The sequence below is a fragment of the Nomia melanderi genome, chromosome 11, assembly GCF_051020985.1.
Source record: "Nomia melanderi isolate GNS246 chromosome 11, iyNomMela1, whole genome shotgun sequence".
In the NCBI taxonomy this organism is placed as follows: Eukaryota; Metazoa; Arthropoda; class Insecta; order Hymenoptera; family Halictidae; genus Nomia; species Nomia melanderi.
The window spans coordinates 1,098,471-1,113,379 of record NC_135009.1 but is presented as its reverse complement, the minus strand read 5'-3'; the positions used below and the strand labels follow the sequence as shown (position 1 = coordinate 1,113,379).

At 32.1% G+C, this 14,909-nt stretch overlaps 1 protein-coding gene across 1 annotated transcript in view; it reads left to right on the top strand.

Annotated features, from left to right (window-relative positions):
* The first annotated feature begins 5,587 nt into the window (after window positions 1-5,587).
* centrocortin (cerebellar degeneration-related protein 2-like) overlaps window positions 5,588-14,909 on the top strand; it is a 200,138-nt gene continuing 190,816 nt past the window's right edge. The window contains exons 1-2 of the mRNA XM_031978432.2: window positions 5,588-5,609; window positions 5,669-5,764. Coding sequence (XP_031834292.2) covers window positions 5,597-5,609; window positions 5,669-5,764 — 109 coding nt within the window. The 5' untranslated portion in view covers window positions 5,588-5,596. The remainder of the gene's footprint in view (window positions 5,610-5,668; window positions 5,765-14,909) is intronic.

Here is a 14,909-nt window from a genome sequence, read left to right as displayed (position 1 = left end):
CCGGCATCGATCAATTTGACATAATTACTATCGCAGAAACTATTATAATTTTACTAAAGTTTAAGTATTTATAACGTATACAAAAATCATAATAAAATAAAAACTTCAGAAGATTGCGAAAGAAACGTTTATATATATGAAGTTCTTTTGATTGGAATAATTAAAAGAGAAGATCATAACTTATTTCGATGAAACTTTTCTTGCAATTAGTAATAATAAAACGTCTTTATATTGAATTATGTAATCCCCAACTTAAAATTGTTGATCTCAATTGTATTTTTCCATAGTTATTTAATAAAAGTTGGAACAGATAGAAAAATAAACAATCTTGAAGTTTTCTCAATATGAAAAATCCAACAATGACAGCTAATAGAGATTAATACATAAATGTTTCAACATGAGAAAAATTGTTATATGTATTTCTATTAATATATCCGAATTTTATGTTATTGATAGTTTAAATATCATTTGCTAATAGGTTACGTGATTTTTTGTACAAATGAAGAACATTCTGATTTATCGTGTAAGCGAAGTATGCGACTGGTTTTCATTAATCACCGTTACAAATAATTAACTGAAGTCTCTAGTAAATGTGGTATAGATTAACATGAACGGTCTACCGTGTCAACTGATCACACAGTTGTTATCGTTATCGTTAATTCATTAATAACTGATTCCGGGGTGATATACGGTCCTATGCAAAATGCACACACCGTATCGTGGATAAGCAATATATCAAAAAACACACCTGTGCCGTTATACTAAATGCCTCGCAACATGTAACCTGACAGGCTTAGTTGTTCCTGCGTACGCGCTTATCGGGCATTTCGCGTAGTCTTATGCAATTACGAAAAAATGTTGGTTAAGATTATTCGACTAATAAAGCATTGCACGTAATACCACGAATACGCATATCGTTTGTATAAAATGTGGGAGAGTAGGAAATCATAATGAAAAACGGAACGTAGCGACTTTCTCTGGTTTTTATACGCAGTCTAGAAGTACATATATGTATATGTATATCTACACAGCGCACGTAATGCATTCGTGCAATTGTACTCAGAAAAAAGAACTTGAAACATTAATCTTTAAATTTATAATAAAATTTAGAACATAAAAAGCGAACTCTTAATCATCCTTAGCCATTACAATTATTATTATTTTGGCATGGTCAAAGAAAAACGAAGATGTAAATTCTAATATTTCTTTCATTTCATTTATTTAATTAACTTCGTTTCTACATTATTCTTTCATATAATTCTTTCTTTTTTAATATATGTGTATTTAATTATCGTATACTTTATTAATATTTCTTATTTTTATGTCATATTATGTAATTTACCCAACAGATTGCTTTCTTTTTAACATCTTTTTACTTTTGAGCATTCAAACAAATTGATTTCCTGTATATACTGATGGATTTTCATAGCGTAGAATATGTTCCTCGTTATTTACGTTCCGCACTATTGTTCCTCACTATATATAATCATTAAGTAATTATAAGACGAGTGAACTATGTGGAAAAATATGTGGATAATACAAATGAATTTAATAAGTGGTAAAATTTCTTGAAGGATTTGAAAGCAGAAAGAAGGTGATGTCTATACATGTAATTTGGTATATATTATAAAAATAATACCATGTATTATTAATATCAAATTTAATTAAATTATATAACTTCGCAAAATTGAAGGATTATTAAATTGTAATCGAAAAATTGTCGGTCTTCGTATTCGTACAATTTTATAAAAAGAAGTCATGTCATATTCTGTTTGGTTTATTCTAAAGTGTGAAACTTTTACTTCCGCGTCTCATAAGCTATTTTTTCTTGCAATACTTTATCTTTATGTAACAGGTGAAAAAACAAACGTACTTTTTCGTTTCCAAAATTTAGCGATTGAGAGATCAAATTCTCTGTAGAGATTAAACATAAAATTACGCAATTGCACAGACATATGTATATATATATATATAAAAGGGTGGTATCTTTTAACATGTTTAGTAATACTCAACTGGACCTTAAAGAGTTAATACTATTTAAATGAAACTTTAGTTAGTCAAAAAGAGTAACAGGTATACGAAATATATCTTTTTAAAAGAACGAAAGGCATATTTTGTATTAATACTAACCATAATGGCACTTTGTATATAGCTACATACTTATTGATATCCTAACCAGTTAAATAACTGGCTACAAAAGAAAGGTGAACAAGTTAACCCTTTGCACTCGTATGTCATACTGGAGATAACAATAAAAATTCATTATAGAACGTTGGAAATTGTTTTAAAAAGTGCCACACTTTAAGAGATTATAAAAATTAAATCTTATAACAATAATAATAAATAAAATAAATATAAAATGTGGAATTCTACCGCTGGAAATTACTTTAATTCATTTCCCTAAAAATAAAAATATAAGTTTACACCCAACAACATTGAAAATAAATCGAATGCAAAGAACTAAATGATACATTTTTCTCAGTGGAAACAGAAACAAAAAGAAAGACAAATATTGAAAAACTAATTAATTGGATAGTATAGGAAATCGTATAAAGTTAAATCAGAAGTATGAAAATTTTAAATCAAATTCTAAAACTGATATTCGACCGGTTTGCGATGTGGTTAGGCTTAATATTGTCAATCTTTTGAGTACTGTGGGTATATGTATGTATATGAACTCAGAAAAATAAGCACATGTTGACCTATGGATGCATAGATACACGCGCATAGAAAATGTATTTTGTATCGATATTTATAAATGACTCATTATTACTTTGGAGAAAATGCATTTTAATAAGTACGTCGGGCATTTATGCATCAAACTGCTTCGTACCAAAGCAGTTAAAAGCATAATGATCTTAACATTTTTTTTTTGTTAATGAAGAAAAATAATATTCTGGTAAGATTTAATAAAACTTGTACACAGAACTGAAATACAAATAATTCATATGACTACTCACTTCATAAATTTCATTATATTATTCTGGTTCCATTGTTATGGTCAATAGTGTATGTAGGCACATTTAATTGTTTTGACAATTGTAAATGAAATAACGCATTTGAAAGCTGAGTTCGGTTTTTAGGTAACAATATTGTTTCAATCAGCTATGGGAATCTTTAAAGGCAATGTTTGTTGGTTGGAAATGGAGGACGTATTTTAATCGTAGTTCCCGCGACATCGACGAAGCATCGAAACTTGATCGCGTTTCTGCCTTTCAGCGGACTGCCAATTACAAATCGTAAAAGCTTCTAATTAGAGACACGCCGCGCCACAATAAATCATTCGAATTGTAATTAGCGTAGATTTATTGCGGCGAGGATTTATTGCTGTACCGCGAGAGAATAGTGGAACCTGTAATGAGACAAATCGGTTTCACGAAAGAAGACATTCTTAAGTGAAAGATACAAATAAAGTGTATAAACTAATAATTAATTTAATAATAACAAATTTGCGATTTACTATTGATTGTACAATTTTAATACTCGGTACGTTCATTAAAATTTTTCAGAATATATATATACTATTCTTGTTATATCTTTTGAATAAAATGCTTACCACGCTATATTTATGCAATATTTTTATTTTATTATTAATTTTAAAATATGCTGATGCTGTTTGGCGTCAAAAAACAGTTTCTATACAAAATGCCCTAACACGTGAAGACAGAATTCATATTGTACACGTAAAAGATCAGGTAATGTCTCCAAAAATGCTTTATTATAGAGTTATAAATGTTCAAAGATTTATTTAGGATGTTCTTAAGCCTCGTACTTAAGCCAATTTCTGAATTTATATGAAAAGTTGGTTAATGGAAATAAAATAAAAATAATTAAAAGTAATTAAAAAAAAACATTTCCTACGATGTCTACTACAGTAGCAATATTAAAAAGACTTCGACAATCATTAAATCAACAGATGAAAGTCTACATTCCTGTAAAAGGGAGGAATTTCAAACGTTTGTTACAACTGCCAAAACGATCAATACAAATTTTCGAACGCTTATAACTTTCCAACAAAGTATTTTAGAACATTAGTTTATATGAATTCTTTTATTTATTCAACCTTATTTTTCGAAACAGAATGTATTTTATGAAAAAAGGATTATTGAAGCTATTGAAAGGTAGCTTGAACTGGTTCGCAGAGAAACACTTGAAATTTTATTGCTGTCGTTGTGAGAGATCGCCTCGACGAAAATCCTGCAGAGCGTGGGATTGGATGAAGAATGGAAATTGAGGAGCTCGATGGAATAAGGCCACGAGTGCAAACAACTGATTTTGAGGATACAGCGTTCAGAGGAGAGAAATGAAATTTACTTAAATATGTCAAAACTATGGATATAATTATAATAGCATTTATGCTCTGAAACTAGATTTTTTAATTAAATTTTGGAAACTTTTCCTTCGTTTCTTCTGTTAGAAAAACTTTTATAGCATGGTTTAAATGATTTTAACTTTTTAAGTGTTGAATATTTCCCAGTCGAAATGTTCCATATGAACGTAATATTGTTTTACTTAGCTTACTATCTGAGAATTAACTATTTTAACTCATACAAAGCATAATTAAACTGTAATTGTAATTTTTCGGTTTCGTCAAATTGAAGAATGCTAAGAAACGCACATATTCAACTTATACACCTATAATTGTCAGTATGCTACTTATTATTTCAAAAAGATCGAAAAACGCATAAATGCGTGCATAGTTTGCAGCGATGAGTAAAAAAACCCAGTAAACACGGGACCAAAACTCAAATAGTTTCCGAAATAAAAATAGGTTTAGTTTTAAAAAAATGTATGGAGACTACATCAAGAACACCGAATTGTCTCGAAAAATATCAGTGATGCGAACAAATGTATCAAACAAAAGTTACAGTGTATGAGATACTACATATCACGGTGGACGGTATTTGATCGTAATGTGACCTTGAATCGTCCTGCTAAAGTCACGTTACAATTCTTAAATGGAACTCTATGGTTCCTATTCCATATTTTTGAAGCCGACATTCAGACGTTTCCAAACCAGACATAAAATTTTTCGCTTAAGCTGTTATCAAGATATCAACATCTAAACTTGTTGGTTCGTCGGTAATGATGGTAGCCGACGGACAGTATGACTATCATGGGACAGTAAAAGAACGCAATATCGACGGAGTACAGGAACACAATATTCCCTTGTTTGTTACACGATGGATTCTAGTTTGACACGTTCGCTACCAGTGGTTATTTCGGTGATGGTCTCCTCAATTATATTTTCTTCAATTCAATAAATTTTCTAAACAAAATATTAGAAAAATGAAACTAAACCGAGTCATTAAGTTCCTAAATATACTGTCGTAATTTATAATTTCTAATAACAATATCCGTAGGAATAATTTCATTTGCATTATATGAAATATAAGATTACGGCCGTCACAAATATGTGACGCTGGTAGCGAACGTGGTAAGATTTGGTTTTTGATCATGTGGGCGAGTAGTATTGTTCTTATTATCTTATTAAATAATTTAGATAAAGTGGGTAGTATGCTAATAGATAGAAAGTTGTGGACCGTTTTGTGGTCTTTACCAGATTTTGATATGTGTATGATGTTAGCAGTTTTCCATGCTGATGGAAGGTAGGAAGTTTGTAAGCAGACACGAAATATATAGTGTATTTGTGTGGCTACCTTTGTAGAAGAAAACTTGAGAAGCTCAGACAAAACTACATCATCATCGCAGGCTTTGCGAGTCTTCAGTTCCTCATTGCAGAAGCTACCGAGGAGAGAGAGAAGTGAGTCAGAAATGTTTCAGGATTCGTATCTTTGTGGAAGGTAAGGTAGGATTGTCCTGATTCAGATACATGCTCCTAGAAAGGGGAATGTTGTTCGCAGGCTTGGTCGTAGATTTCAGTGAAGTGTGCTGAGAGTAGTTCGGCTTTTTCAAGGTTGTTTGAGACATAGTGACCCGATTTGTTGAAAAGGTGGGGGATATTGAGGGATTTCTTGACTATTTTTCTAAAAAGTGGCCAAAATGTGTGGTCTTTGGCATTGGAGTTAATGATTTTATCTTATATTAATTTTTCCGTCAGCAGAGTAGTTTTCTTCCTGATGCTATTAGTGAGAAAGTTGTAATAGTTATGATAGATTGGGTCCCCAGAGTGTTGCCATTTGCTTCTGGCTGCAAATCTGGTTCTGATCATGAATTTTAGTTCGTCATTTATCAGAAAAAAGGATTTTTCTAAATCAGTACAGTGGGTGATCTTGAAATAACTTCTGTGAAGGGAAGGCACAGCCTCGTCCACATGTCGTATTATTCTTATACTGGGCTTGAGATTCTGGTTTAGTGTGAGATTGTGATATTGAGCCCAATCGATAACTGGGATGAATGTGGTTATGGGGACGGGGCTCAAAATTTGGAAATATTAGGACCGAGCAGTGAACAGATGACAGGTCATCAGAGATTGTGCAGTTGAAGGCAAATCTCCTGTTTGTGATGAAGAAGTCGAATGTAGACGGTACTCTGTTTGGGATATGGAAGGTGGGTTGTTGCGAGAAGACTAAGTTATAACTCGCCGCTACAAAATGTTGGAATAACAAGTGTCCATTGTGGTTACAATTGCTGCTATTCCGGAAGGTGTGTTTTGCATTTAGATCATGCTCAATGATGAAGGGGTAAGTTTGTTAGGGTGTTACTTATCAGTTTGATTGCTGAAGGACAATATGCTAACATTGGGACGATTTTGAGTTCCTCGAGAAGGATGACAACAGCGTCTATGTTGACGAAGGGGTCAAGCATTAGTCGGTGAGTTTAATGTGCTTGCGGGCAATAATGGCCACCCCCTCCATAGCTATCTTGTCTATTTTGTCTTATAGTGTTATAGCTATCAAAGTTGCTGGTTAGTTGAGGGGTTGAGCCAAGTTTCTTGGATCAGTGCAATTGACATGTTATTATCCCTCACGAGTGTCTCCAGCTCTACGGTTTTGGAATGTAGGGAACATGCGTTCCATGTGAGAAATTTCCCTGAGCGGGCGAAGTTGAAAATGTTTTTTAGAAAAGTAGAAGCTGTGCGGCTTCAAGCAAGACTTCTACTTTTTCAAATGCATTAATTCAAACAGAAAGTTTAGAGCTAACTGCCTTGATAATTGGCATTGCCTTCTTGAAGAAGTTCATGAATTCACAGACGAATCCTCTCATATCAGAGAGAGAATTGACAGCCTGGCTATAACTAATGGGGTTTGATGACTTGGGGCCCAATATTTGGCTTGATTTTCTCAGCACGGAGAAGGCCGAAACTGAGGCTTGTGGAGCTGTTGGATTATTTCGGGTCACAGGGATCTACACAAAATATTGTAGGCAGTGGTCTACCTTTTTAATTACCTCAATGATAGAGGATAACGTAATTTACACTGATTAATTTCTATGCTCTCCATTTATAACTCAACAGAATCAATGATTACATAACTTTTTATAAAGAAAAACGGTGTTTGACAAAAACAGCTTGATTTAAAGATTTGTTAAACGAATTGATTGTCAGAGAAAGTGTAGCTGGACAGATTATCATGTAGTAGGCGCCAGGTATCGAGGTTATTAATTCTAGCAGGATAAGAGCGACACTAAGTAAGTAGAAATCAGTTTATCAATTCTGAATAGAATGAGTTACTGTTTGACTCTCTCTATGGCACGTATTCATAGCTAATAAAGCCTTGTTTTGTTTTTGTAAAATAACGTCTTTTACATTTCTGCTTAGCGAAGTCTTTCGACTGTTAGAGGTTAATAAATTCTGGAACAGTTAGATGGCCTGATCTTTCTCTGTAATTCATTGCAAGAAAATTTTTGTAATTGTCCGACCTGAATAAGGAAACAACAGTTTTAAGTATGAATGTTGTGCACGCAAGACGTTTTGAAGTAGTCTCATTACACGTATACACGGGAAGACTAAAAATGTAGATCGAAGCTGTTACAAAGTATGTAAAAAAGGTTTAAACACTCATGAACAAGTGAGTAAAGTAATATATTTAAACCTTTTCTAACAATAAGTTGTGGAACACTTTCGATTATAAGAAAAATTTGCAAAATACTAAAATCATTAACGGGATATATTTAACAACAAAAATTTCTTTAAAACTAAAACTTTAGAACTTAATATGATACAGAAATCAATGGACGATTTCGATAAATCTCTAACGGCAGCAAGGTAACCTTGAGAATTGAAAAGGAGAGGTATAAATGTATGTAAAAGCATTCAAATTTAATTACGTTTTTACAATAAATTCTGAATGAAATTTGAAAATGAAATCTTTCTCCTATCAAAAAAAGAACCTTTTGAACACACGAATAGTCGAATGCTTCGATAAATCTTTTTTAGGCGTAAACTATGTAGTAAATATTAATCTTACTTAAAATTAGTCAACTTTATCAAACAAACCTTACCCTGCCATTTAATTTATGTGGAAAATTTTAGGTATACAAAATATATATCTTTTAATGTTCTGAAAGCTACATATATATGTTTACCAGAATCTTAAGTAAAGTTTTATAGAGTTTATTTTACCTTTGAATTTCACATTAAGCTTTCATGTATAACTTCATTATTGGGAGAAACGAATATATAAGTAAATATATTTATTCACTTCATCTATATCTATTTCATGCTTGTATAGTTCTGCATGCAAATTTTAAATGAAGTCTAAAGATAAAGCAAGCTTTATAAATTTACAAAATTTTGTTTAAAATTTTGGCAGAAGTTATTTATCGATGAAGAAATTTTGGAGTTGTTGTAACATCTATCCACTGAATAACGAAACGCGAGATGTTGGAAATTGAAAAATATAATACTACTGACTATTTCGTTACCAAATGATAAGTTATACAGTATTCTGTTTCCTTTCTCTTCTAGTTTTTGATTTTAATTTATAACAATGTAATCTGTTCACAGCCTCCAAATTCTTATTAATTTTGTATAGGTATCTAATTAATTCTATTATAATTATTAAATATACATTAAAAACATAATTATCAAAATTCACTCTCAGAAATCCAACAAATCTATAAAAAGAAACTAGAAAATTGAAACCAACATTGTCCTCGACATATCAACACCGTAACAGCCAATGTTATTACATTTTACGTGAAAATAATATGAGAGCATTGCATTATTTTGCGTATTATTTCCATTTTCATACGTTGACAACGAGCGTGTTGCCTGCAGGCGTGCACGTGTGACTTACATTAGTGTAGTTGATTGCAAGCGATACTCACAATTCGATCAACGTAGCACTAGGTATTTATTCAATTATACTGGCTGCATTGGGAGCCGCTCTCTCCTTCGAATCAATCCTCGACTCGATCTCTACGATCTATACGCTCGCACGAATGACCAATGCGTACGACATAGCCGGTCGTGATTTCCTCGAGGCTGTCGTTAATTGGAAAAGAAATTGCGGGTCGTGAGCTTCTCCTATTTTCTTGTTTTGTTTTCACATGGTAACGACGCACAAAATCGACGAAACTGCTGTGGATAGTCCGAGTAATGAGCGATCAAGTGATACCAAAACGTTCGTTTTGTTTTCTAATGAAACGTTCGATTTGTATGTGAACTCAGTGTACTATGATCACGAACAGATGGGGAAATATGACTGCTCGTAGAAGAAAATCTTCCGATTCTATCGTGTTTTATCATTTATAAATTTCGCGCTTGCATATAATTATTTTTAATCGTGCATGATATTAGTGGTAATAGGAAAAAAATGTATATGTATAAATAAATTTATTAATCTTGGTATAAATCGAAAATAGAGAATTTCCTTGTATAGAGTATCTAAAAAATCCATTTTGAATATTCATTGCTGACTGATTCTTGTAATATTCCTTATATTGTACCTATGTATTTTATAGAAGAGGAAAATATTGCAAAACTGAGAAATGTATTTTTTAATTAAAAATTCATCAATTATCGGTTCCTTTGGTTTGAAGACTAGAGATATCGTTTTAATTCTCATATCGTTAAAAGAATACTTTTCAAATGATTTTTACAAACTGGGTGTCATAAATTGTAATTATTATCTTTGTCAATTGTAATTTAAAACGTATGCGTACTTGAAATATAATTTTAAGTAAAGCCTGCACTAATACAAACTTCGCATAAGTATTAAATAATTTGTATTACAAAATGTGTTAAATAATCAAAATAATTTAGTTACAAATTACGTGAAACAAAATTTCGATTCCTCTGTAAATTATTGAAAGAATTCTTCTATAAATCTAAATTTAATTCAATGAGGTAAAGAATTTACTTTACAAACTGAATCACATCAGTTATACATAATAAACTCTGACTACACTGGTTTCATATTAATAACAGTTAACATTGAATCTTCATTAACAAGTTTAAATATGGGTACTGTTATCAATGAGTGACACGAAAGCAGGGTTGGTAATGCCAATAGTATATAGCGTTGATTCCGATTTCATGATATTATCGTAGTCTGAACAATATAAGTTTAATTGGACGTACAATAAAGGTTATCCTCTGAAGCAAGTGGCATGAATAGCCCACAAAACAGCCTTCACGGTTAGATAAATTGCAAATACGCTGAGAAGTGTGCGCGAGTAGCATCATTTGACGCACGATAGATCGAGGATAATTAGTTTCCAATTATGTCTAGACGGGGATCGCGACGCAATGTCTGCCTTTGTCAATTAAATATAGTATTTCTGAACGTTGAAGAATTAATTGTCTGAGCTAATCAATTGTACTCGCCAGCAAATTTGCGATTGCGGCCATACACCTCACAGTCCGTGTGTACATACAATTAAGGACGCAAGGTAGATAATGGGCGCGTTATAAAATGTATGTATTGAATCGTAGAAATGAAATGTAACTCGCCTAATTTTTGTTGGTATACCATTGGTTATTAATTTCCTCGAAATTCTTCAGTATTTAGACATTCGATATGGTCGTGCACGCTGTCCAGGCAGTAATAGTGGACTTGGCGTAACACTTTCACACGCCGAATTAACCTTGTGTGAAATGGATGTGATGAAAAAAGGCTTCTCCTTTTCTCGTTCGAAAGTGGACTGTATTTGTTGAATATTGAGTGAAAGGAACGTGTATGTGTTTACAAAGTTAAAGTGTGTGTGTTGTCCAGTAAGTACAGCGTGATTGTTATGAACTTGTGATGTATGTCTGTCTTGTCTATTTGTCTCAATGTCTCTCTATATATATAAAAATACAGAGATAGGGCGGTGTCCTTAGTGACAAATCAGAAGCTCCAACGCTCGGGGTGTTGCTAGTTATAGTTTTTTAACCTACGCCCACATTACTAGTAGTGGAGGTAGGGGGTACGTTGTCCCTTCTGACCTGCAAAGGTACCGGTGGCTGTGCGCTCGGGGTTTTAGGTGGTTGAGCTGCCGCTTCTTTATGACATGTTTCTTAACCAAATAAACCGTGCCGGAACACGATATAAACTGAGATGGAAATGTTAATATACGCTATATTGTGTTCAACAAAGTAGTTAATTCGTGAAATTATACATTGCAAGCAAGCTTATGCGATATGTATTGCCTCTGTGCGCAGCGTGAATTATCCGATACTGAAATCTGAAGTATCTTTGTCGTTTTTAACAACATTAAAAAATTTACTACATTCTATTGGAGTCCTAACGCAATAATGTAAACATTTCAACATTGTCGAAACACTGCAGTTATTCCAGGTCGTTCAGCAGACACATGTAGTAAAGCAATGAAATAAAATGGCTGCATAATAGACCTGCGGAGCTGTTATCAAGGACATACAAACAACGGTACGCAGTACTGCAGACACGGTGTCTGAGACACCTATGAAGGAATTGATATTCATTTATATTTCCTTGGTAGGTTCCAGAGATTTTAGAATATTATATTTCTTTTAGTACTTTCAGTTATTTCTTTATAGTACTCGTAATATTAATACTATTTATACCTTTTTGTATGCAAAAGATTTGTTCTGAGATATTCAGATCTTGTAACGATCTGTTGTTTGAAGTGAGGAACTTTACAATTTTTCAAATGTAAACAACAGACAGTAGTCGCGAATTTGTTAATAAATGATATTGAATCCTTTATCTCTGTATATTTATGGCTGTATAAGAATCTTATAAAATTTTATCACAGGTTATTTGAAAGTAATGTATTTATTAAATTTGTTTTTTAAATAGACTTTAATTACAATAGTGAAAATATGTAATCCCATGTAAAAAAAAGATATTGATAAGTTTGAAATTTTAGTAAATGTGACATCAAAAATGTTTCTCATTAAAATGTTTGTATTTCTGACATAAACATTTTTTTATTAGAAATTACCATATGTAATTAAAAATACCGGAGATACTTCAGATTCTACTGCACCATCCCTATGCTTCCCCTATTATTCACTCTCTCGAGCTCAGTGTAACGTGATCCCAGTAGCACGGATAAAAAGTGAATACAATTAAAGGAAGAGAGACAGATCAAAAGAATGTCGAGATTCTTCTCATCAAAATGACTCTAAACACAACGTAAATTGATCTAGTTTTATCAGTTTCGGGGAAATGAACCCTTAATATCGTTAATTACACGAAGTCGGTAAAGTTAATCCGATTTCTATCGTGTTTGAATTCATTTTAATCAGAACAATCTCAGAAATTTACTGGCACTACATTTGAGGAGGTAAGGTTAAAATTATTGGAATTGAAATTTTCTTTATTGCATGTTCATGTTTAACGCGTGCGAGATCGCTTTGAAGCCCCGCGTCTCGATTCACGATTTTCGGCGAACTATGTCTATCCCACTTCCGTTTACTATATCGATTCTCTGTCTTTATCAGGCTGTGCTCGAGTCAATTTCTAGAAGCAAATATGTATCTTCCTCCTATTTTTTCTGCGTGGTTAAATTCCACTGTTGGACCCGAATTTGTGAAATTTAAGCGAGCGTTACTGTATTTGTAATCATATGTATAATAGAGAATAACATATTATGAAGGTTGAGAAATCCTGTTCCGTTAAATATTTTGAAAATTGTAAGAGCTATATACAAACTTTACATTGCAAAGTTATAAGTTTTTACATTGCACTTGTATTAAGTTTTGATAGAGGTTTTTTATTTATCCACGTACATACTTACGTAGCTGAATTTATTAAGTTATAAGTTTTTACATAATAAATTCAGCTACGTAAGTATGTACGTGGGTAAATAAAAAACTCTATCAAAACTTAATACAAGTTATTTCATTTTTTTAATACAATATCGAATAAAATTAGAATTTTAATATATTAGGAAAATTTCTGTTCTATTCGTTATTTGTTTATATTTCGCGACACAACATTTGTTGAGGATATGTGATATAGGAGAAAAAAATAAAAACTTTATCTCTCAAATGCATATTCCATTTTTTAATGGTATATAAAAAGATTAATACATAAAGTAAATATTTACGTTTGACCTACATTGCTGTTGCCCTCTATGTTATTAAAATCAATTGATAAATAAGCAATCATCGTATATATTATAACAAATGCAATTCACATGAAGGTTTCAAGTTTTGTTTCTTGATACACTATTGAACAAACATGAGTACGATTAGATTAGAAGATAAATATTTTAAAGGTTATTCATATCGTAATGATTATGTCAGAGGCAATGCAATTGCAGGTTTATCAATAAAGAAAAATCAGTTAGTAAATAAACGAACAAATATCTGCATTTTCAGTTTATCTACTTTAAAAAATAGATAAGCAGTTGGTATCCATGGATTATGTAACGAAGTTTGTACCGGGTATAATAGTTTTTATTAGAAGTTTATTATGAAAGTTCACTTTACATTTAGAATTGGATTTGATGAAGAAAGAAATACCAACGATATTTATACTATTGTGCGATGAAAATGTTTGTCTATCTTAATGGACAATAATTATTGTAAGATAATTCCGTTCATTGTATACCTTTCACGGAAGTTACTCAATTATTATTTCAAATGTCAATGCTTCAATCTGTTCTGATGTGTATTACAACTCGTGACGGAAAATGTAATTGGCAATCATTCTTAAGACTTCTTCTTTCATGTGGAAGAGAAAGGCGAATCCATCTTATTACGCTTAGTTCTGGCAAAATCACAGACGAGGTATAGCATAGATATAACATGCAATGTAAAATTTGGTCTCACACTCTCGTGGGTCCTAAGACCCTGTTACCATTTTCGTACCACGTCCTGTCATACCGACTACGGCTGGTTTTGCATAATAGCGATATAACTGATAAGAATAAAAGTATCAAAAATATTAAAATTTTAAATGATAATCAGTACAGTATTGCCGATATCAAAAAATCTTTATTCAATGAATTGAACGTCGCAACGTGATGTTTCACCAGTAAAATAATGCAGCAACTTACATTAGAACAACGATTGACAGAAATGCAAAGGTAATACCTTAACAGATCTCTGCAGTAACCGATTTTAATAAAACTGTCAACTATTGACGTTTAGTTTCTCAAACAATCGTGAAAAACTTTTGCTATCATTACAATGAATTGTATATATGCTACGGTAAATATGGTCAATCCGGAGATTATGTATAATTGCCGTTATTATATATAATCACAAATACGTTTGGTAAATGTGATGAATTCTTGAATATTTATCAAATTAACCGGCAAGTTTATATTAATCCCAACTCGTAATGGCGAATGTGATAAAAGTTCATTACTGTTCGTCATTGGCGGTCTTTGTCAATGTCGGATGCACTTGCCGCTTAATTTGATAGATAGTCAAGAATTCGTTACATTTACCAAACTGAGTGGTGATTATATATAATAACCGGCAATTATACATAATCACCGATAAATTTAGAGAAACAGAACAATTTTAAGAAACAATTAATGTCGTTAGAGTAACTAAGGAAGGTTTATATATCAAAAACTTGTAA